This window comes from Cydia splendana, chromosome 16, assembly GCF_910591565.1.
Source record: "Cydia splendana chromosome 16, ilCydSple1.2, whole genome shotgun sequence".
Lineage (NCBI taxonomy): Eukaryota > Metazoa > Arthropoda > Insecta > Lepidoptera > Tortricidae > Cydia > Cydia splendana.
Window position 1 is genome coordinate 14,132,769 of NC_085975.1, and position 24,352 is coordinate 14,157,120.

The window sequence follows — 24,352 nt, forward strand, 5'->3', positions numbered from 1 at the left end:
AACCGGTCGACTAATTAATCGAATTTGAGTAGTTTAAACAAATAGAAATGGCTACTAAAGTTAATAGATTGGCAACAAAAACAGAGCCTTAAAATATATCAATATGAGACAACATTTTAATGCCGTTACAGCTTTTGTTTATTTTTAGGCAGGTAACAAATATTTATTTGGCAACTGAATTATTATATTGGAGACCATTTATGAAGCTCATTATCAGGCATCGGAGTTTTTGTCGCATGGTAAGACTAATAGCAAGCTATGGAGTCGACATTTGCCATAAATGTAAACTCTTATTCATACTCATACTCATGCTTAATTTTATTTAATATGAGAACATATATTATTAATTATATTAATAATATATGTATAACTGTATAATATATGTTATAATTGATTACTATATAGTTACTAAGTATATGAGTTTAATTTATTGAACCTCATTTGTTGCATTAGAGCCGAAAGTGAATGGAACTGTCACCTAAGAAAATAACCTTCTGCAATTAAAAAAGTTATGAATTAATTCTATCACTACTGTCATTGATTAGTTGTTTACTTGAAATATATTTTACGTTTCAACATGTGTCCATCTATACTTTCATACTTATTTAAACGAGAAATTGGAAAGATTAATCAGATGTGCGATTTGGTACATGAACGACAGGAACATAATATGTATACAAAATACTATGGATATACAATGTATACATATAATAGGTATGAATTACGTATTTCAATGGACGATGAAGTCGATGTGGATGGTGAAGATATCGTGTTTCCTTCGTATACATTCAATTGCATAGTGTGCTTTGGATTGAAGCGATATTGCGTTTCATTTTTTCAACTTGTTGACTACGAATAGTTGAAGTTATGAATTCATAATGTAATTGAAAAATATTTTTTATATAATTCGACTAAGATAATATACACGACCGACCGCTCTAAAGGCATTTTAAGATAAATTAAATAAATGAGTATGAGTATGAGTAAGAGTTTACATTTATGGCAAACGTCGACTCCATAGCTTGCTATTAGTCTTACCATGCGACAAAAACTCCGATGCCTGCTCATTATAAAAATAAAACGGCTATCTATTAATTCAAAAATGAAGTTATTTTAAAATATTTTGTTTGGTAACTACATGGTCAACCTAACACGCTCCTCCTCGCTTCGCTCGTCGTCGCACCTATCTTTTGACTCTTGCATAACACCGTGATAAAGTGATAACTATTGAAATAAGTAAATAAAAATTTAAAGATCTAACTATATAATGGCCATTAGGTATTTCATGATTAGGAATTTCGACTATAAGTATAGGTTGACCATTGGTAAATAAATTTGTGGCGTTTTGTGGATTAGGAAATTTGTCAATTTAAAGTACTAGGTATGCATATGTTTATATTATTTAAAAATTGAGTACCTATTTAAAGCTTAGGTATTCTGTACAACAACCAAATTTTATGATCGCTTTACAATATTAGTTGCCAACTTGCCAACTTATTATTTTAGACGCCAGCCTATCAATTCAAATTCCCTATAATTTTTTTGGGTGGCTTGATTTTGCTGCCAGTTTTTTAATAATATGATGCTTAAATTTGAGGCTAATATAAATTTATTGGCACTAAAATATTAATGCACAGCCAAATTATATTATTATATGCCCAGTGAAAGTTCCTGTTTAATATTTTAGTTGCCCGGTTAATAATAAGCCGAAAATAATTATGCACTACATCTGTACTAGGGCTGCTGACTATAAATCTCTGTTATTTATGCCACATTTATTTAATTAGAATGTTATTGATGATTGTATGTTATGTTATTAGTTAATGAGTGAGAGATAATTAACGTTAAAGAGTAAGTAAGAGTGCCATAAAACTTTGAGCTTGCTGCCAAGTATAGTCTGTATCTTTAGGTATTTAAATAAAAGTAAACAAACAATTTGTACATTTTCGGGTAGTTATAACATTCATTGGTTAACCAACCAAATACAAAACCGTCAGGCTCAGTCACTAAACAACCTGACTTTGACCTACATTATTATATTTGATCATGTAATGTTTTCATCTACCCTCAGCTGCCTTAAGGAGCCATTTAAGGGTAGATTTTGTTTACTTTTATTTAAATACCTAAAGATACAGACTATAGAAGCCTCACCCAAAGAAAAAACATACAGTAATATGGGCCTCATTTTGAATATTGAACTTTGTAGGTGAATGTTGGACATTTTTTAACTACTCAAATATCATTATATAAATTGATCTACATATATGTAATCAAGGAAAATTTAACATGCAGCCCCTAAACTACAATTGTTCATCAATAAAAGAATAAGATCTCAAATTAAAAAAAGTAATAATGATTGATTGTAATAATTAAATAATACATACTAAAAATTCTAAATAATACTATTGGTATTTGTCCCCTTATGATCACAAAGACAGGACATAGATAAATGTTTGCTAAACTCACTTTGCAAATCAAGTGACACTAATAAGGGATGGTTAACTACGAAACTTCAATTCAACCACTATTTTATATCTTTATCATTTTAAGATTTTTACTAATTTCATATGATGATACTACTTACACGAGAGGTTACTCGTCGTCGCCTGTTAGGACAGCCTTGTTTATGCGCAATTTCACAAACTCGTCACAAACAACACAAACTACGTGAAATTTTGTAAGATTCGTGACACGAGAACTCAAGCTTTAGTAAATTACACATCCCTTGCTCATTTAAGGGGCTACAATAACTTCATGCTATTGCATTGTTTTTGTGGCCACACATAAGCCGACGGATGGGCAGAAGATAATGTGAATCATTCTATGAATAGGTATACGTATCTCTATATACTCACCGCTGATATTTACCTTAAAATGTAGCACAAATTTACGCCGGAATCACAAAATAACCGCCACACAGTAATTACAATCCATTTGTCCGTTTAAATCCGATATCCTTTAAGGCTAGTCAGGATAATTTATTCACAATAATATGCCCGACAAAGCAGGTAGATTGCACAAAGATAGCTCTTACGATGATAGGCAACTTCAATTGCTTGTCATTGACTCCGTAAAGTTTATTGCACCGACTTCACATACCGCTGACCATCGCGATTGCTTATAAAATTTATTATTTCGCAATAAATGTTTATATTTATTTATTATCGTAAAACACCACGAAAACATCAGTCAGCAGTGGGGTGAATGAACGATCAATCAATGATTAATTCTATTGTCTATGGTTAATTGACAACAACTTGACAGTACTAGGGATGTTCTTTTATCGATCGATTGCAGTCGTATTAAAACAAATAAACATTTCTTGCAATTTAATGTTTTAAAATTTATAAAAAAGTACTTACGTATAAACGAGAAGAACCAATTTTATTGTATTGCGCCTAAAGACATTTTATAATAGAATTTCTAGAAACCAAAACTACTAAACTATTTAAGCTACTTTTGATAGCGCTGCAAGTAATAAACAAAGTACGCTTAAAAAAAAGTCTGACAGCTTTTGTTTTGACATATTGACACATACGTCAGACGTCACATTTCGCGCCCAAAACACGCGCCGGTCGCGTTCCTCTCTGATTCGTGATTAATTTCTTTGTTTTGTTTTATTTCTAGAATTAGATATTTTGTAAAAAGTGAGTTTAAGCAAATAAAAACACAAGCACTGTACAGTGGCTTGATTCAACATGTCCACTCCATCGAAACGGCCGTCATCGCAAGCGTCGTCGGACGCCCCTACTCCAACCCGCAGGACGCGGTCTTCCCAACAGGAACAGGTGGTCATCCCGGAGACGCCTCAACGAGCTTCGGGCACATCTTCACAAGGTATCGTAATGTATTGTTGTTAATAAACTGGACGCTCCTACCTAACCTATATCATTGTTATAACGTAAATCAGTAACTATCATGTTAAAAACTAATCCTTTCCCTCTTTGTATTACGGCCGCTATATGACGGCACCGCTTTCCTAGGAAACCAGAGCTTAATGGCCCTATCAACTTAAATATCAGATACAAAACTTGTATACAGATGGGACTCCAGCGACTCCTACTCGCACCCCCCGAGGAACTCCCCGCACCCCACGCGGCACACCCCGCACCCCACGGGTACCGGGCACGTCACCGGCAAGAGCTTTGCAGTCTAGTCCTATTGGTATGTAAACCCAAAACTCCTAGGCTAAGCTAAACATAAATTTGGAGAAACTTCTATTCAATTTCAATGTCATTTATTCACACATTTTAAGTTTTCAGTACAAAACCAAGTCAATTACACAGTAAATATAAAACAGCTACTTTCCCCATCTATTTGAAATTTATGTAATTAACAGAAAGTTAAAACTCCAATGAATCTAAAGCAATGGTTCCCAAAATTGACTGGGCTCCGACCCACCTAACAAAAACTGCCAAATTTGGGACCCACCTCTTGGCCATTAAAACGGGGGCATAAAATATAATTGGCAGCGCTCAGATGCCCTAGTAGTTCCAGGGCCCACTCAATATTCGCTTGCGACCCAACAATGGGTCACAACCCATAGCTTGGGAAATGCTGATCTAAAGTAATTTCCGCCACTTGGTAGGGTTATCTTTCTCTTGTGTTTGTAAAATGTGACTTTTCCATGGGGGGTGAATGCCGTAATCGCCACGCTTGGCATGCGGGTTGGCGATTGCAGTATCTCCACCGCACTCAGGGGACGCTGCTGCCCATCCTCCGGTGGTCTTGGTCGTAGTTTAAGGACGTACCCGGGTCAATAATGATGTGTTTGTAAAATATTTAACTGAATCTTCTAGGTACAGATTTTGACTTGAGCTCACCCCTGAACTATGGCACACCCAGCTCCCTCAGCACCCCTCGCTCGCTCATGCGAGGGGTCATGACCCCTGCCAGGCAGAGGGCAGACCTGCGGGGGCATCAGTTTGGGCGTAATGTGCCGGCACCAACACCTACCAGAGGGGTAAACAATCATTTTATAATTCATTCAAGCAAATTGTGCATTCTGCAGGATTACATGAAAATTTGAAAAGTTATTGAGTGGAGAAGTCAACCATGTGAAGTGATTCTTTTTGAGTTTCTTGATTTGTGAGTTTCTTTGCTCGCAAGTGTATTCTTAGAAGACCACTATGTATTTGAAGCTGTTCTAACTGGCACTTCAGCTCCTTTGAGTGCAGGAGATGCAGATCTCTTGCCAAAGGGTGGAAAATATTAAAGCAGTTCTAGACTCTAGAGGTCTAGAGTAACTTGCTGTATCATGAATCATGGTGACGCCTAGCAAGAAAATTGGAGGCTGTCTAATGCCAGTCACTTTCTGGCCAAAATTGCTGAATCACACACTTTGGGCCCGTTTCTCTTGTAACTTGTAATACAAGCGGATGTCACTTTTTGACGGCTTTTGTTAGAAAGGGACTTCCACTTGTATTACAAGTTACAAGCGTTTGAGAAACGGGCCCCTGTCCGGATCGGATATGTCGCTCTTGTCTACGTGACAGCGTGATAAAACGGTATCTGTCACTTTCAATCGCGCTGTGTTAAAAAGTGACGGATACTTTGTCACGTGGGTAAAGCCATCCATAAAAGGCCTGCTGAACAGTGAACAGGTAATCTAATGGGGAGGGTGATGTAACCTAAGGGACGTTTAATTAGTTTTTGAGAATATCTACATAATTTATAAAGTGTCAGTGGGCTCTTGACGATATTTTATTGGACTTTTATTATAACACTAAAGTATTCTTCAAATTTCCAGGTGGAAGAGCCAGCAGCAGAGGCACCATCAAGTGAACCACAATTAGTGGTGTGGGGCACGGATGTAGCCATTGCAGAGTGCCGCGAGAAGTTCATCAAGTTTGTGCAGCGCTTCGTCGAGCCCACCGCTGTCACTAATGAACCACTCTATGAACAGAAGCTAGAAGAGGTTAGTGGTAACTTCCTATGGAAGTGTTACAAAAACAGTTTTAATTAAAGTGTCAAAAGAGTCTCTACGTGTTGGCTTCGGATCCGCGCACGCCTCCCAAAGGTCCGCGAACACCACTGTACCGTGATGGGAAAGACATTTAATAAAGACAGATAAAGTTTGTGTTTTTCGGGAATATTTTATATTAGTTTATTTGGCTTAGTATTAATTTCAATTTTTTTATTCCAGATTCACACATTGGAAGAGCCATTCTTGGATGTTGATGTGGATCATGTTCGCATTTTTGATCCCAAGCTGCATCGCCAGCTTGTCTGCTATCCACAAGAGGTAAATATCATTTTGATTTCATCATAAACTAGCGACCCGCCCCGGCTTCGTACTTCAGAAATTTTATACTTAAACTTTCCTCAAGAATCACTCTATCGATAGGTGAAAACCGCATGAAAATCCATTCAGTAGTTTTTAGGGTTCCGTACCCAAAGGGTAAAACGGGACCCTATTACTAAGACTTCGCTGTCCGTCCGTCCGTCCGTCCGTCTGTCTGTCACCAGGCTGTATCTCACGAACCGTGACAGACAGTTGAAATTTTCACAGATGATGTATTTCTGTTGCCACTATAACAACAAATACTAAAAATAGAATAAAATAAAGATTTAAGTGGGGCTCCCATACAGCAAACGTGATTTTTGACCAAAGTTAAGCAACGTCGGGCGTGGTCAGTACTTGGATGGGTGACCGTTTTCTTTTTGCTTTTTTTTTCGTTTTTTTTTGCATATGGTACGTAACCCTTCGTGCGCGAGTCCGACTCGCACTTGCCCGGTTTTTGAGTTTATCGCGAACATACAAACACACAAACAGACAGATGTGGCGGGGGACTTTGTTTTATAAGGTGTAGTGATATAACAACCATATTTCGGCAAGAATAGAATCATTTAGTATCTTGCTACAACACCATACAAAAATAAACCTTACGGCAGTTACAATAAAGTCTCAATTGACAGGTTGTGCCAGCGTTTGACGCAGCGGTAAACGAGCTGTTCTTCGAGAAGTACCCGGCCGCGGTGCTGGAGCACCAGATCCAGGTGCGGCCGTTCAACGCGCCCGCCAGGCACATGAGAGACCTCAACCCGGAAGGTAATAGGGTATTTGACTACTAGGCAAATCAGTTTCTTTTTTCGAACTGTCAAAACGATTTTGCTACTATGGAATTTATATGAAACACTAGCATGTGACGTCACGAACAAATTACCTACTCTTTATAGTTTTATACGGGCTTTAAAATTGAAATTGTGTTTAAATATAACTGCTGTCCACGTTTCTGTATCAATATAAAGGTGCTTTATTTCATGCATGGTGTAAAATAATTTATTTCAAATACAGTCATATACCCTATTTAATGAGTATTTAGCTGGATTCCCACTGAAATTCACTATCGATGACCACAATGACAACGAACACCCTAATGCAACGCAATTAGTTTCTTCGTAATTTGACTTATTCTTCAAATGAAACTGAGTAAGCAAATCCACAATAAAAAAAAATTAAAGACTTACAGTGAACCAAAGTTTTCAACATACCACTATTGTAGTCACAAGAAATGACAAAAAGTTTCGAAGGCTGACCATAACAACAACGTTATAATACTAGGTCGTCACCCCGCGGTAATAATAATGCAGAAATTTTCAAAGATATCTCGCCAATCGTAACTGTCGACTCGCTAAGGGTGGTATTCCATCTGTCCAATGTGTATTTTGTCTCACATTTTGCTTAATGAGAGAATGAGACGCAGTGACATTGGACAAAAATTGGACAGGTGGAATACCATCCTTATCAGTGATCTCTTTCCAGACATCGACCAGCTGGTGACCATCTCGGGCATGGTGATCCGCACGTCCACCATCGTGCCGGAGATGCGCGAGGCGTTCTTCAAGTGCGCCGTGTGCGGCGCCGCGGCCGCCGCCGAGCTGGAGCGCGGCCGCGTGCCCGAGCCGGCGCACTGCGCACACTGCAACACCGCGCACTGCTTCCAGCTCATACACAACCGCAGCCACTTCAGCGACAAGCAGCTGGTCAAGCTGCAGGAGTCTCCAGGTGAGTGCCGTGCCCGAGCCGGCGCACTGCGCACACTGCAACACCGCGCACTGCTTCCAGCTCATACACAACCGCAGCCACTGCAGCGACAAGCAGCTGGTCAAGCTGCAGGAGTCTCCAGGTGAGTGCCGTGCCCGAGCCGGCGCACTGCGCACACTGCAACACCGCGCACTGCTTCCAGCTCATACACAACCGCAGCCACTTCAGCGACAAGCAGCTGGTCAAGCTGCAGGAGTCTCCAGGTGAGTGCCGTGCCCGAGCCGGCGCACTGCGCACACTGCAACACCGCGCACTGCTTCCAGCTCATACACAACCGCAGCCACTTCAGCGACAAGCAGCTGGTCAAGCTGCAGGAGTCTCCAGGTGAGTGCCGTGCCCGAGCCGGCGCACTGCGCACACTGCAACACCGCGCACTGCTTCCAGCTCATACACAACCGCAGCCACTTCAGCGACAAGCAGCTGGTCAAGCTGCAGGAGTCTCCAGGTGAGTGCCGTGCCCGAGCCGGCGCACTGCGCACACTGCAACACCGCGCACTGCTTCCAGCTCATACACAACCGCAGCCACTTCAGCGACAAGCAGCTGGTCAAGCTGCAGGAGTCTCCAGGTGAGTGCCGTGCCCGAGCCGGCGCACTGCGCACACTGCAACACCGCGCACTGCTTCCAGCTCATACACAACCGCAGCCACTTCAGCGACAAGCAGCTGGTCAAGCTGCAGGAGTCTCCAGGTGAGTGCCGTGCCCGAGCCGGCGCACTGCGCACACTGCAACACCGCGCACTGCTTCCAGCTCATACACAACCGCAGCCACTTCAGCGACAAGCAGCTGGTCAAGCTGCAGGAGTCTCCAGGTGAGTGCCGTGCCCGAGCCGGCGCACTGCGCACACTGCAACACCGCGCACTGCTTCCAGCTCATACACAACCGCAGCCACTTCAGCGACAAGCAGCTGGTCAAGCTGCAGGAGTCTCCAGGTGAGTGCCGTGCCCGAGCCGGCGCACTGCGCACACTGCAACACCGCGCACTGCTTCCAGCTCATACACAACCGCAGCCACTTCAGCGACAAGCAGCTGGTCAAGCTGCAGGAGTCTCCAGGTGAGTGCCGTGCCCGAGCCGGCGCACTGCGCACACTGCAACACCGCGCACTGCTTCCAGCTCATACACAACCGCAGCCACTTCAGCGACAAGCAGCTGGTCAAGCTGCAGGAGTCTCCAGGTGAGTGCCGTGCCCGAGCCGGCGCACTGCGCACACTGCAACACCGCGCACTGCTTCCAGCTCATACACAACCGCAGCCACTTCAGCGACAAGCAGCTGGTCAAGCTGCAGGAGTCTCCAGGTGAGTGCCGTGCCCGAGCCGGCGCACTGCGCACACTGCAACACCGCGCACTGCTTCCAGCTCATACACAACCGCAGCCACTTCAGCGACAAGCAGCTGGTCAAGCTGCAGGAGTCTCCAGGTGAGTGCCGTGCCCGAGCCGGCGCACTGCGCACACTGCAACACCGCGCACTGCTTCCAGCTCATACACAACCGCAGCCACTTCAGCGACAAGCAGCTGGTCAAGCTGCAGGAGTCTCCAGGTGAGTGCCGTGCCCGAGCCGGCGCACTGCGCACACTGCAACACCGCGCACTGCTTCCAGCTCATACACAACCGCAGCCACTTCAGCGACAAGCAGCTGGTCAAGCTGCAGGAGTCTCCAGGTGAGTGCCGTGCCCGAGCCGGCGCACTGCGCACACTGCAACACCGCGCACTGCTTCCAGCTCATACACAACCGCAGCGACTTCAGCGACAAGCAGCTGGTCAAGCTGCAGGAGTCTCCAGGTGAGTGCCGTGCCCGAGCCGGCGCACTGCGCACACTGCAACACCGCGCACTGCTTCCAGCTCATACACAACCGCAGCCACTTCAGCGACAAGCAGCTGGTCAAGCTGCAGGAGTCGCCAGGTGAGTGCCGTGCCCGAGCCGGCGCACTGCGCACACTGCAACACCGCGCACTGCTTCCAGCTCATACACAACCGCAGCCACTTCAGCGACAAGCAGCTGGTCAAGCTGCAGGAGTCGCCAGGTGAGTGCCGTGCCCGAGCCGGCGCACTGCGCACACTGCAACACCGCGCACTGCTTCCAGCTCATACACAACCGCAGCCACTTCAGCGACAAGCAGCTGGTCAAGCTGCAGGAGTCGCCAGGTGAGTGCCGTGCCCGAGCCGGCGCACTGCGCACACTGCAACACCGCGCACTGCTTCCAGCTCATACACAACCGCAGCCACTTCAGCGACAAGCAGCTGGTCAAGCTGCAGGAGTCTCCAGGTGAGTGCCGTGCCCGAGCCGGCGCACTGCGCACACTGCAACACCGCGCACTGCTTCCAGCTCATACACAACCGCAGCCACTTCAGCGACAAGCAGCTGGTCAAGCTGCAGGAGTCTCCAGGTGAGTGCCGTGCCCGAGCCGGCGCACTGCGCACACTGCAACACCGCGCACTGCTTCCAGCTCATACACAACCGCAGCCACTTCAGCGACAAGCAGCTGGTCAAGCTGCAGGAGTCTCCAGGTGAGTGCCGTGCCCGAGCCGGCGCACTGCGCACACTGCAACACCGCGCACTGCTTCCAGCTCATACACAACCGCAGCCACTTCAGCGACAAGCAGCTGGTCAAGCTGCAGGAGTCGCCAGGTGAGTGCCGTGCCCTAGCCGGCGCACTGCGCACACTGCAACACCGCGCACTGCTTCCAGCTCATACACAACCGCAGCCACTTCAGCGACAAGCAGCTGGTCAAGCTGCAGGAGTCGCCAGGTGAGTGCCGTGCCCGAGCCGGCGCACTGCGCACACTGCAACACCGCGCACTGCTTCCAGCTCATACACAACCGCAGCCACTTCAGCGACAAGCAGCTGGTCAAGCTGCAGGAGTCGCCAGGTGAGTGCCGTGCCCGAGCCGGCGCACTGCGCACACTGCAACACCGCGCACTGCTTCCAGCTCATACACAACCGCAGCCACTTCAGCGACAAGCAGCTGGTCAAGCTGCAGGAGTCGCCAGGTGAGTGCCGTGCCCGAGCCGGCGCACTGCGCACACTGCAACACCGCGCACTGCTTCCAGCTCATACACAACCGCAGCCACTTCAGCGACAAGCAGCTGGTCAAGCTGCAGGAGTCGCCAGGTGAGTGCCGTGCCCGAGCCGGCGCACTGCGCACACTGCAACACCGCGCACTGCTTCCAGCTCATACACAACCGCAGCCACTTCAGCGACAAGCAGCTGGTCAAGCTGCAGGAGTCGCCAGGTGAGTGCCGTGCCCGAGCCGGCGCACTGCGCACACTGCAACACCGCGCACTGCTTCCAGCTCATACACAACCGCAGCCACTTCAGCGACAAGCAGCTGGTCAAACTGCAGGAGTCGCCAGGTGAGTGTCGTGCCCGAGCCGGCGCACTGCGCACACTGCAACACCGCGCACTGCTTCCAGCTCATACACAACCGCAGCCACTTCAGCGACAAGCAGCTGGTCAAGCTGCAGGAGTCGCCAGGTGAGTGCCGTGCCCGAGCCGGCGCACTGCGCACACTGCAACACCGCGCACTGCTTCCAGCTCATACACAACCGCAGCCACTTCAGCGACAAGCAGCTGGTCAAGCTGCAGGAGTCGCCAGGTGAGTGCCGTGCCCGAGCCGGCGCACTGCGCACACTGCAACACCGCGCACTGCTTCCAGCTCATACACAACCGCAGCCACTTCAGCGACAAGCAGCTGGTCAAGCTGCAGGAGTCGCCAGGTGAGTGCCGTGCCCGAGCCGGCGCACTGCGCACACTGCAACACCGCGCACTGCTTGCAGCTCATACACAACCGCAGCCACTTCAGCGACAAGCAGCTGGTCAAGCTGCAGGAGTCGCCAGGTGAGTGCCGTGCCCGAGCCGGCGCACTGCGCACACTGCAACACCGCGCACTGCTTCCAGCTCATACACAACCGCAGCCACTTCAGCGACAAGCAGCTGGTCAAGCTGCAGGAGTCGCCAGGTGAGTGCCGTGCCCGAGCCGGCGCACTGCGCACACTGCAACACCGCGCACTGCTTCCAGCTCATACACAACCGCAGCCACTTCAGCGACAAGCAGCTGGTCAAGCTGCAGGAGTCGCCAGGTGAGTGCCGTGCCCGAGCCGGCGCACTGCGCACACTGCAACACCGCGCACTGCTTCCAGCTCATACACAACCGCAGCCACTTCAGCGACAGGCAGCTGGTCAAGCTGCAGGAGTCGCCAGGTGAGTGCCGTGCCCGAGCCGGCGCACTGCGCACACTGCAACACCGCGCACTGCTTCCAGCTCATACACAACCGCAGCCACTTCAGCGACAAGCAGCTGGTCAAGCTGCAGGAGTCGCCAGGTGAGTGCCGTGCCCGAGGCGGCGCACTGCGCACACTGCAACACCGCGCACTGCTTGCAGCTCATACACAACCGCAGCCACTTCAGCGACAAGCAGCTGGTCAAGCTGCAGGAGTCGCCAGGTGAGTGCCGTGCCCGAGCCGGCGCACTGCGCACACTGCAACACCGCGCACTGCTTCCAGCTCATACACAACCGCAGCCACTTCAGCGACAAGCAGCTGGTCAAGCTGCAGGAGTCGCCAGGTGAGTGCCGTGCCGGAGCCGGCGCACTGCGCACACTGCAACACCGCGCACTGCTTCCAGCTCATACACAACCGCAGCCACTTCAGCGACAAGCAGCTGGTCAAGCTGCAGGAGTCGCCAGGTGAGTGCCGTGCCCGAGCCGGCGCACTGCGCACACTGCAACACCGCGCACTGCTTCCAGCTCATACACAACCGCAGCCACTTCAGCGACAAGCAGCTGGTCAAGCTGCAGGAGTCGCCAGGTGAGTGCCGTGCCCGAGCCGGCGCACTGCGCACACTGCAACACCGCGCACTGCTTCCAGCTCATACACAACCGCAGCCACTTCAGCGACAAGCAGCTGGTCAAGCTGCAGGAGTCGCCAGGTGAGTGCCGTGCCGGAGCCGGCGCACTGCGCACACTGCAACACCGCGCACTGCTTCCAGCTCATACACAACCGCAGCCACTTCAGCGACAGGCAGCTGGTCAAGCTGCAGGAGTCGCCAGGTGAGTGCCGTGCCCGAGCCGGCGCACTGCGCACACTGCAACACCGCGCACTGCTTCCAGCTCATACACAACCGCAGCCACTTCAGCGACAAGCAGCTGGTCAAGCTGCAGGAGTCGCCAGGTGAGTGCCGTGCCCGAGCCGGCGCACTGCGCACACTGCAACACCGCGCACTGCTTCCAGCTCATACACAACCGCAGCCACTTCAGCGACAAGCAGCTGGTCAAGCTGCAGGAGTCGCCAGGTGAGTGCCGTGCCCGAGCCGGCGCACTGCGCACACTGCAACACCGCGCACTGCTTCCAGCTCATACACAACCGCAGCCACTTCAGCGACAAGCAGCTGGTCAAGCTGCAGGAGTCGCCAGGTGAGTGCCGTGCCCGAGCCGGCGCACTGCGCACACTGCAACACCGCGCACTGCTTCCAGCTCATACACAACCGCAGCCACTTCAGCGACAAGCAGCTGGTCAAGCTGCAGGAGTCGCCAGGTGAGTGCCGTGCCCGAGCCGGCGCACTGCGCACACTGCAACACCGCGCACTGCTTGCAGCTCATACACAACCGCAGCCACTTCAGCGACAAGCAGCTGGTCAAGCTGCAGGAGTCGCCAGGTGAGTGCCGTGCCCGAGCCGGCGCACTGCGCACACTGCAACACCGCGCACTGCTTCCAGCTCATACACAACCGCAGCCACTTCAGCGACAAGCAGCTGGTCAAGCTGCAGGAGTCGCCAGGTGAGTGCCGTGCCCGAGCCGGCGCACTGCGCACACTGCAACACCGCGCACTGCTTCCAGCTCATACACAACCGCAGCCACTTCAGCGACAAGCAGCTGGTCAAGCTGCAGGAGTCGCCAGGTGAGTGCCGTGCCCGAGCCGGCGCACTGCGCACACTGCAACACCGCGCACTGCTTCCAGCTCATACACAACCGCAGCCACTTCAGCGACAAGCGGCTGGTCAAGCTGCAGGAGTCGCCAGGTGAGTGCCGTGCCCGAGCCGGCGCACTGCGCGCACTGCAACACCGCGCACTGCTTCCAGCTCATACACAACCGCAGCCACTTCAGCGACAAGCAGCTGGTCAAGCTGCAGGAGTCGCCAGGTGAGTGCCGTGCCCGAGCCGGCGCACTGCGCACACTGCAACACCGCGCACTGCTTGCAGCTCATACACAACCGCAGCCACTTCAGCGACAAGCAGCTGGTCAAGCTGCAGGAGTCGCCAGGTGCGAGACGCTTCCCGCGGAGAGTCGCGACTTATGTGTGACGTCGTCGACTGGTCTTAGTGCAAATAGTTGCGCCAATAATGAGCACTTCACACGGTTAATCCTTGGATCGTTTGTCCTAGCTAAATTTAAAATTCCTTCGTTAAACTGTTTGGATTGTTTGATTATATGTACATATATCTAATATTTCCCCTTACAGATGATATGCCCGCGGGTCGCACGCCAGCCACAGTGACCGTGATGGCTCACGGAGCGCTAGTCGAAGCCGTCGGAGCCGGCGAGCGAGTCAGCGTGACTGGCGTGTTCCGCGCCGCCCCCGCCACTGTGCACCCGCGAAAGTCGACCTTACGCGCTCTGCATAAGACTCATATTGACGCGCTGCATTACAGGAAGGTGCATAGTGACAGGCTGTTCGAGACTGAAGAGGGGTGAGCGCTTATCTCCCTCGCGAAACAGGCGACTCTAACACTGTACGCGAGATAGATGCTTAAAACGGGGAGTTGTTTTTTACGTTAGTAGAGTACAAACAGCAACACTCCTAACTGTACATGCATCGGTGGACCTTATTACAAAAGGCATAATGATGTACAGTTAACAGTGTGGGCGATCTTATCTTATTGTTTTCGGGGGCCCTTGCCTTGGATACACTTCGACCCATAGGGATATTTTGTGCAATTACCCCCTATAGTTCGTTTTTTTAGCATTAGAAAGAACTTGAAAGAAGGTAAGCGATCTTCTTGTTTTTCAATTAAAAGACACGTCAAGATTGTTAACCTTATCTCTGATAAAAAAAAACGAACTATAAAGAAGATCCGTCAACTACTCAAGAGCTTTTCCCACCATAACCATGTGTCGGATGATGGAGCTCATGGGTAGCGTTTTAAAGTCCTTTGGTTCCAGATATCCTGCTCCAAAGTCCTTCGTTCTTTGTTTGGCGAGGGCGTGACATTCACACATAGATAATAGCTAATAGGTATTTCGTTTGTCCCACAGCAAGGAGCACCGTTTCCCGCCCGAGCGAGTAGAACTGTTCAAGTCACTGTCAAAGCAAGCCGACTGCTACGAGCGACTAGCGCGCGCCATCGCACCCTCCATCTACGAGAACCTCGACATCAAGAAGGGCGTGTTGCTCCAACTGCTCGGTGGTACTAAGAAGAACTTCAACGCCGCCGGCCGGACACATTTCAGGTACTTGTGTCGTGGGCTGTTCAAGACGCTGTCAAAGCAAGCACACTGCTACGAGCGACTAGCGCGCGCCATCGCACCCTCCATCTACGAGAACCTCGACATTAAGAAGGGCGTGTTGCTCCAACTGCTCGGTGGTACTAAGAAGAACTTCAACGCCGCCGGCCGGACACATTTCAGGTACTTGTGTCGTGGGCTGTTCAAGACGCTGTCAAAGAAAGCAGACTGCTACGAGCGCCAAGCGCGAGCCATCGCACCTTCCATCTACGAGAACCTCGACATCAAGAAGGGCGTGTTGCTTCAACTGCTCGGTGGTACTAAGAAGAACTTCAACGCCGCGCCGCTAGCCGGACACATTTCAGGTACTTATGTCGTAGGCTGTTCAAGTCCCTGTCAAAGCAAGCCGACTGCTATAAGCGCCAAGCGCGAGCCATCGCACCCTCCATCTACGAGAACCTCGACATCAAGAAGGGCGTGTTGCTCCAACTGCTCGGTGGTACTAAGAAGAACTTCAACGCCGCTGGCCGGACACATTTCAGGTACTTGTGTCGTAGGCTGTTCAAGTCGCTGTCAAAGCAAGCCGACTGCTATGAGCGCCAAGCGCGCGCCATCGCACCCTCCATCTACGAGAACCTCGACATCAAGAAGGGCATGTTGCTCCAACTGCTCGGTGGTACTAAGAAGAACTTCAACGCCGCCGGCCGGACACATTTCAGGTACTTGTGTCGTAGGCTGTTCAAGTCCCTGTCAAAGCAAGCCGACTGCTACGAGCGACTAGCGCGCGCCATCGCACCCTCCATCTACGAGAACCTCGACATCAAGAAGGGCGTGTTGCTTCAACTGCTCGGTGGTACTAAGAAGAACTTCAACGCCGCTGGCCGGACACATTTCAGGTACTTATGTCGTAGGCTGTTCAAGTCACTGTCAAAGCAAGCCGACTGCTACGAGCGACTAGCGCGAGCCATCGCATCTTCCATCTACGAGAACCTCGACATCAAGAAGGGCGTGTTGCTCCAACTGCTCGGTGGTACTAAGAAGAACTTCAACGCCGCTGGCCAGACACATTTCAGGTACTTGTGTCGTAGGCTGTTCAAGCCGACTGCTACGAGCGACTAGCGCGAGCCATCGCACCCTCCATCTACGAGAACCTCGACATCAAGAAGGGCGTGTTGCTCCAACTGCTCGGTGGTACTAAGAAGAACTTCAACGCCGCTGGCCGGACACATTTCAGGTACTTGTGTCGTAGGCTGTTCAAGTCCCTGTCAAAGCAAGCCGACTGCTACGAGCGACTAGCGCGCGCCATCGCACCCTCCATCTACGAGAACCTCGACATCAAGAAGGGCGTTCTGCTTGAACTACTCGGTGGTACAAAGAAGAACTTCAATGCCGCCGGCTGGACACATTTCAGGTACTTGTGTCGCACACTGGTTTCTAAATCGAGAAAAGTGGGACACTTGTTTCGCTACAAATAAATTGCATGCGATAGGAAAATTTATTAATAAAATAATTACTCTGCAATTTAAAAAAATATGCGAATTAGCGGTAAAAAAAAAATGAAAATTATAATGTATGGGGAAAAAACATCAACTCTTTTTTTCTCAAAAACGAAGGCGCCATCTATAAAATACTTGCACCGGCCAACCCTACCGACCTGTACAGTTGGAATTTCGTACTAAAATGTATCATTTCCACAGATCGGAGATCAACATTCTGCTATGCGGCGACCCGGGCACGTCTAAGTCCCAGCTGCTCCGCTACGTGCACTCGCTCGTGCCGCGCGCGCAGTACACGTCGGGCCGCGGCTCCAGCGCCGTGGGGCTCACCGCCTACGTCACCAAGGACCCCGACACTCGCCAGCTCGTGCTGCAGACGTGAGTGGATTTTTCTATAGTAGCTGCAGGGCTACTTTATGTTGCACTGTACTTAACTCCTTCCACAGTGAGTACGCAAATTGAGTGAACTCGCTCCGCTGATCCGCTGGCCTTCGCCTTGTCCCTAAAGCTTTGGATTCCTAGGAAAGCGGGGCAGTCATATAGCGGACGCAAAAAGACGGCCGTCTTTACGGTGACGACTTGTGGAAAGTTCCACGGCGTCATAACACACCGTCAGCCACCAACGTTTAACGAAACGTATCCAGGAGAGAAAATGGACAACCTTTATTTAGCTTTAATAATTTACTTGGACGATGAACTATCATCAGAAGAGAAAAATAATCGTAGTACGGAAGATCATTTATTCAAATCTTGTGGTACAGAAGGTGCATTTGAGATTTTAGTAGAAATGGCTTCACCGCTATCAAATAAAACGTTCACGAAACTATCGGCACCGTCAAGACAAATGGCGACACCGATTTTATTGACGTTACGGTGTCAGTCACCGCCCTCTAGGAAACCGCGCCATTTGGTTTACATAGACAACGTTCTAGTGACGTCATTCCCCGTACGACCGCTATATGACGGCACCGCTTTCCTAGGAAACCAGAACTTAACAGAGCTTGCAAATGTAAATGCGCGAATTGCTCAATCTTTCTACTCGCACGTATTGCATGCATATAGTATACGTCTAGTGCAGGCCGCGTAGCAACTCGCTTACGCTTCGTTCGTAGCGATCGAAACGCAACTGTCACTGTCGTACTAACATGGAAGAGTGATAGAGAGACACAAAGCGTTTCGTTGTCGTAGCGATAACGATTGTCACCTAGGCTAGGCCGGCTGTACGACTTTTTTACGACTGGTATACGGGAATACTCAGTTTAATACTTGTTTCAGGGGCGCGCTAGTTCTGGCGGACAACGGAATCTGCTGTATTGACGAGTTCGACAAAATGAACGACTCTACCAGGAGTGTGCTGCACGAAGTAAGACATTTTATTACTCTTTAAGATACTTCTAATATCTTGTTGTTTTAAATATCACTAAGGATGGTATTCCACTTGTCCAATGTGTATTTTGTCTCACATTTTGCTTAATGAGAGAGTGATACGTAATCACATTAGATCAAGATATTGAACAGATGGAATACCAACCTAAAATTGTCATACCAACCTGTCTTTAAGACAGTCACAGAGCCACTCAGGTTCAAAGTCACTTCAAGACTTAGAGCCTACCAGAGTGTAAACGTAAATTTTATTTCAAGGTGTGAATTTAAACCTGGATCTAGCTCGATATCGTAATCGTACGATTGTACTTCATTTTGTAGCCTTCTGTATGGAGGCAGAGGAGACGCCCTTGCACATCCTCACAGAGTGCCCTTGCCTAATGCGCACTCGTGACTTAATCCTGGGCAGACACATATTGCGCCTGGATGAGTTAAAAGTCCCGAGATCAAAAAGATCCTGCAGCTGTTTGAAGTTGCAGGTTTGGATCGAGAGTTGTAGTAGGCGGCGATCAGGCAGTGGTCGCAGTGATGCATAGGCTGTGGAGCCTTATATAGCCCCTAACAAGAAGAAGAATCCTTCTTTATCCCCTTTTTCGCGATCCTTTAGACAGAAATGACTATAAAATGCTCATTTTTAGGTGATGGAGCAGCAAACCCTATCAATAGCGAAAGCCGGTATCATCTGTCAGCTAAACGCGCGCACGTCTATACTGGCGGCCGCGAACCCAGCCGAGTCGCAGTGGAACAAGAACAAGACCATCGTCGAGAACGTACAGCTACCCCACACGCTCATGTCAAGGTACTGTGCCATATGTTGGACAAGGATGGAGTAGCGTTGCACCTTCGGCTTTTGTTTCAGAGCCCTGGATTCATTAGTAGCTCGGTACTACTTCCAGGGCTAGCGTTCTTATTTGAAATGTTTGGTATGTTTGTGTTGGTGTGTAAAAGTCTGTGACAACCCTACTGTGTTCTTGTGCGGTGTCGGCATACACGCAAACATCAAACGCGTCGGTCCACTGTTACTTTTTACACTGTGACTTAAGGCTCCTAGCACTTTTGGATTTGCTTTCAAAGTGAAACCGTATGTAGATTGATAATCCCCAGTTAAATTTTAGGATCATCTCTTTATCATAAGTCCAAAATAAATTGAAGTATCATCATCATCATCATATCAGCCAGAGGACGTCCACTGCTGGACATAGGCCTCCTCCAAAGAGTGCCACAATGACCGGTCTTGCGCCACCCGCATCCAGCGGACTCCCGCGACCTTTACCAGGTCGTCAGTCCACCTTGTGGGGGGTCTACCCACGCTGCGCCTTCCGGTACGTGGTCGCCACTCGAGAACCTTTCCGCCCCAATGGCCATCGGTTCTACGGGCATATTGAAGTATATGTGTTGTCAATTCGCAACTAGTCAGAATCCAAATATCTGTTGTTTCCAGATTCGATCTCATATTCTTGGTGCTGGACCCGCAAGACGAAGTGTTCGACCGTCGCCTGGCCTCGCATCTCGTGTCGCTGTATTACAAGGACCCCGCCGACCCTGAAGAGGATGACCAAGTATTCGTAAGTGTTGTCTCTCATTAAGCAACATGTGAGACAAAATACAAATTGGACAAGGAAATTGGACAGGTGGAATAACACCAAACAAAAATCAAAGGTGTAACATTTGGAATGATTTTTCAGGATATGAGCATTATGCGGGACTACATCGCGTTTGCGAAGGAAAACGTTCAGCCCACACTCAGCGAGGCCGCTCAGCAGAGGCTCATCGACGCATACGTCGACATGCGGTATGTATACAACATCATCATCTTCCTCGCGTTGTCCCGGCATTTTACCACGGCTCATGGGAGCCTGGGAGCTTGGCAACTAATCCCAAGAATTGGAGTAGGCACTAGTTTTTACGAAAGCGACTGCCATCTGACATTCCAACCCGGGGGGAAACCAGGCCTTATTGGAATTAGTCCGGTTTCCTCACGATGTTTTCTTTCACCGAAAAGCGACTGGTAAATATAGGATGATATTTCGTACATAAGTGCGACCTCCGGATTGAAAGTCGCACGATCTTAAGGTTCCGTCACACAGGCGCGTTTTCCGGGCGGGGCGTGAGCGTTTTATATGTAAAAGCGGCGCGCCGATCATCTACCTTTACCGCTAGGCTACTAGCGCTCTGGCCACATACGGTATGTGTACAATACAATGAAATGCTGCGCTTAGGCGCATGGCACACTGCATCCAATTCGCACGTCGCTCGTTAGCGTTGTCTCGTTAAAACATCGGAGCGACGTGCGAATCGGATGCAGTGTGCCGTGTGCCATGCGATTAAATTATTGAGTAATATTGTTGATTTTGACTTTCCCACTTTGAAAAAAAAAAAAAACGGGTTGCACTCTGGGAGTGCCGATAGAAGTGAAAACTCAATGACTAGTCCAAAATGTTTGCAGCACTATGTATAATTGACCCATCCTCCTTTCTATTGAAAAACTTTCGTTCCGAAATTGCTGGTCAGTGAGCTTGTTTAAAATTCGAAATTCTAATTTGTAGATTTAATTGTTTAAAATTCGAAAAGAAATTGTAAAGTTACCTTGCAGACCTCGCATCTAAATATATTTGAACATGATATTTTGAGTTTTATTCACCACTACTAGAGTTCACTTTTATTAGCGATTTCATCAAGATCTGTGAGATCCTCGTATTTCAGCCCGTACAAAATTAGAACATTGAGCTTTATTGCTTAATATAAAAGTCCAGTTTTAAATAATTGACCTGATTATGATACGTTATGAGTTTATGACTAAAGTTCTTTGGTGAATAACATTGTCCGTCACACATGACGTCAGCGCGTTACGCGTTACGCTGTCTCGAGTTTATCATTTTTTCCCCACCTCAAAAAGTGCTCAGCGCCGCTAAAGAAGTTTTCACTTCAAAAATTACACGTGATATCTTCTCCTCCTTCCTCATCGTGATCATTCGTGATATTTTTCTTCCTACTGTCGACTATAAACTCTTCTTATTGTCGATTGCAGACGAGTAGGCAGCGGGCGCGGCCAGATCTCGGCGTACCCGCGGCAGCTCGAGAGCCTCATCCGGCTCGCGGAGGCGCACGCGCGGGTCCGTCTGTCGCCCACCGTGGAGATTATTGATGTTGATGAAGCTTCAAGGTAAGTGTTAACCCTGTAAGGGTCACTTGCATCACTCCACTAACCCGGGGCTAAGCGGTTAAACCGTTAACCCAGTGTTAAATTGTACTGGTAACCATGGTAACTCAATGTATAACCTGTTAACCCCGGGTTAGTCGAATGGTGCAAGTGGCCCTAAGAGTGTCACAAATTATTCAAAACCGAACCCTTTGACTTTGAAATAAAGTTCAAAATCAGATGGGAAATATTATATTCCCTCTGTCTATTAAAAGCATAAGTAAAATATTTATGATTTACAATTAGAATACATTGAAAGTCTGTGTTATCTTTGTCTTAATTGTAGATTTTGTTTCCATTGAGGTTTTTATTTACACTATAAAATTATGGGTTTTTTTTTCAAGTTTTTTTCTAATTTGCCTCTGCACGCGTTTAAGTTGACTTACAGTATAATATCTTAATTCCCTACTGTTAGATGTCTATCATAGTAAAAAGTATTCAATGTAATACGTGTTATAATAGGCTATTTGTAAGTTAATTATCAATCAAATTTATTCAGTCGTTTTTGCATGACTAATGAATAAACATTCAAACTTATAATCTTTCACATTTATAATGTTAGTAAAATAATAGATGGTAGTTTTGATATAAGTGTCAGTAGATTTGTATGGTTAGTATTCCACCTGGCCTATTTTTTGATCCAATGCGCTGTATTGCGTCTCACTCTCTCACTAAGCAAAATGTGAGACGCAAATACACACTGGACAAAGAAATTGAACAGGTGGAATACCACCATATAAGACACCGTAATAAATAACTAAAATATAATAAAATTAATGGGTTAACTTGAAAAACCGGTAAAAAAAAAGAAATGTGTCGTAATCCATTTTCCCAGACTGCACCGCGAAGCCCTGAAGCAGTCGGCCACGGACCCCGCGTCGGGCCGCATCGACGTCGGCATCCTCACCACCGGGCTCGGCGCCGCCGCGCGCCGCCGCCGCGCCGACCTGCTGCAGGCGCTGCGTGCCATCGCGCAGCCCCAAGCCAAGCCACACACTACCACGCATGCCAAGCTGCTGCAGGAGATCAATGCCTCCTCGCAGATCGTGAGTAGCAGTCATTAGTCGTAATCTCCTCTGTGGGGTCGAACTACACCGCAAATAGTCCGGTAGCCGGCTGCGTGAAACCCTACCTGATAAAAAATAGAAAATACCTATACCTACCCTGTGGGGGTAGCTGGCTTTTTGTAGCTCTTGGTCGGCCGCGGCTTAACTGCAAATTTAGTGCAAATGGCAAAAAAGTGGTACAAAAAGTCATCAAAAAAAACCTCATCGAAAAATAGAATGAAACTTGTTGTTAGATAGCTGAGCTAGCTTGAGGACAGTAAAAAAAAGTGGTCGGCCAAATCCTGTGTCCGACCGAATTAGTGGTAGGTTTGTGGCAGCTACATTTTACCTCATCGAATAATTTAATGAAATAAACGTATTAACATAATATCTGGGAGACCGAGCTTTGCTCAGAAAACATATAAAAACTCAAAAATGCGCGTTTTCCCAGAGATTAGACCTAGCTAGATCGATTTTTCGGCCCCGAAAACCCCCATATACCAAATTTCATCGAAATCGTTAAAGCAGTTTCCGAGATCCCCGAATTATATATATAAATAAATAAATATACAAGAATTGCTCGTTTAAATTAAAGGTATTAGATAGATTTAAATAGCTAAATTAAACCTGTTGACGTTTGTCTTGGTCGGCCTCACCTCAGTGTGGCAGTTTTTGCAATCCGACCACATTTATAAAAAATATTATTTCAATATTGAAAATATGGTTTCTTCAAAGGGTTAACAATGTGTACGTGTTTCTTGCAGACGGTGACTCGCGAGCAGTTAGACGAGGCCCTCCGAGATCTGCAAGACGAGGGCAAGGCCGTCATCGTGTCGCACACACATTTGCGCTTCTGCTAAGTCGGTTAAACGTTAACCACTTAACCCTTACATTCTGCAACTATAACTGAAAACGAATACAATTAGCTCCTATGCAGAAATACACAACTCAGTGCTGCGAAAGAGTAAAGGACTCATAAACTATATTCGACTACCGGGTAAATGATCTGTTGGTTTAGTTGGTTCAATAAAACCGATTAACATGCCATGCCAACTTCATTTTCAGGCTGACAGTTCAAAAATGACAATCGAATGTCAGTCTTACTGATAGAAAATAGAACACATGAAGTGCCGCATGTGGGAAATATATCGCTTAGCCTGGTAAAGGGTTAAAATGCATTTGTTAACGTTTCGATCTCGATAAAGTGCCTATGGAACTCATGGTTTTTTAGTACCGTATTAATTATTAATAAGTAAGATAATTGTTTGTGTACGTTGATCTTATTAATAAATCATATTATTTTCATACAATAGTACTTTTACTTGTCAAGCGGACCCCAGGCTCCCATGAGCCGTGGTAAAATGCCGGAATAACGCGAAGAAGAACAGAAAAGATTACTTTTACTTGGCTGCATACTAAAGATAATAAAAAAATGTTTTTAATAAATTATCTTTATTTACATAAAATCTAACCGCGTATCAAAAGCTTGCGGACAAATAACAACATAATATAATTTGCTATCTATTAAAAACAGTCAAAAGTAATTGTGCATTCCGCTAAATCAAGTCAGTGTCAAACAAATTCAAAATATAAAGATAACAGATCAGGGAAACACTAACGGGTCTCTATTGTTTCCCATAAAGTTTTAAGTCATAATGTATTGTTTGTCCACATTTTCGTTAGTCATAATTTGGTTTTTCTCAGAAACGCGTAACTTTTCAGGATTGCCACAAAACAAACCTAACC

General features: G+C 47.7%; 2 protein-coding genes across 2 annotated transcripts in view; one reads left to right on the forward strand and one right to left on the reverse strand.

The window, feature by feature from the left end:
* The window catches only part of LOC134798359 (protein wech), a 37,844-nt gene extending 34,624 nt beyond the window's left edge, over positions 1–3,220 (reverse strand). The window contains exon 1 of the mRNA XM_063770772.1: positions 2,869–3,220. The gene's annotated coding sequence lies outside the window, so the exon portion shown is untranslated. The remainder of the gene's footprint in view (positions 1–2,868) is intronic.
* Positions 3,221–3,554: 334 nt separating this feature from the next.
* On the forward strand, positions 3,555–23,566 carry LOC134798361 (DNA replication licensing factor MCM4). Its single transcript, XM_063770773.1, has 17 exons — positions 3,555–3,837; positions 4,042–4,164; positions 4,800–4,963; positions 5,750–5,917; positions 6,146–6,244; positions 6,919–7,051; positions 7,766–8,008; positions 14,500–14,728; positions 15,294–15,488; positions 17,180–17,356; positions 18,254–18,341; positions 19,000–19,160; positions 19,803–19,926; positions 20,047–20,153; positions 21,390–21,524; positions 22,396–22,606; positions 23,371–23,566. The coding sequence occupies exons 1-17, from the start codon at positions 3,699–3,701 to the stop codon at positions 23,464–23,466; spliced, it is 2,592 nt and encodes an 863-aa protein (XP_063626843.1). The 5' UTR covers positions 3,555–3,698; the 3' UTR covers positions 23,467–23,566.
* Positions 23,567–24,352: the final 786 nt, after the last annotated feature.

Excerpts from the sequence above, each read along its gene's own strand:
- LOC134798361 (XM_063770773.1), top strand. The coding sequence starts at position 3,699 with ATGTCCACTCCATCGAAACGGCCGTCATCGCAAGCGTCGTCGGACGCC. Across the intron at positions 19,161-19,802 it reads CCCCACACGCTCATGTCAAG|ATTCGATCTCATATTCTTGG; the intron begins GTACTGTGCCAT and ends TGTTGTTTCCAG. Across the intron at positions 22,607-23,370 it reads TCAATGCCTCCTCGCAGATC|ACGGTGACTCGCGAGCAGTT; the intron begins GTGAGTAGCAGT and ends TGTTTCTTGCAG.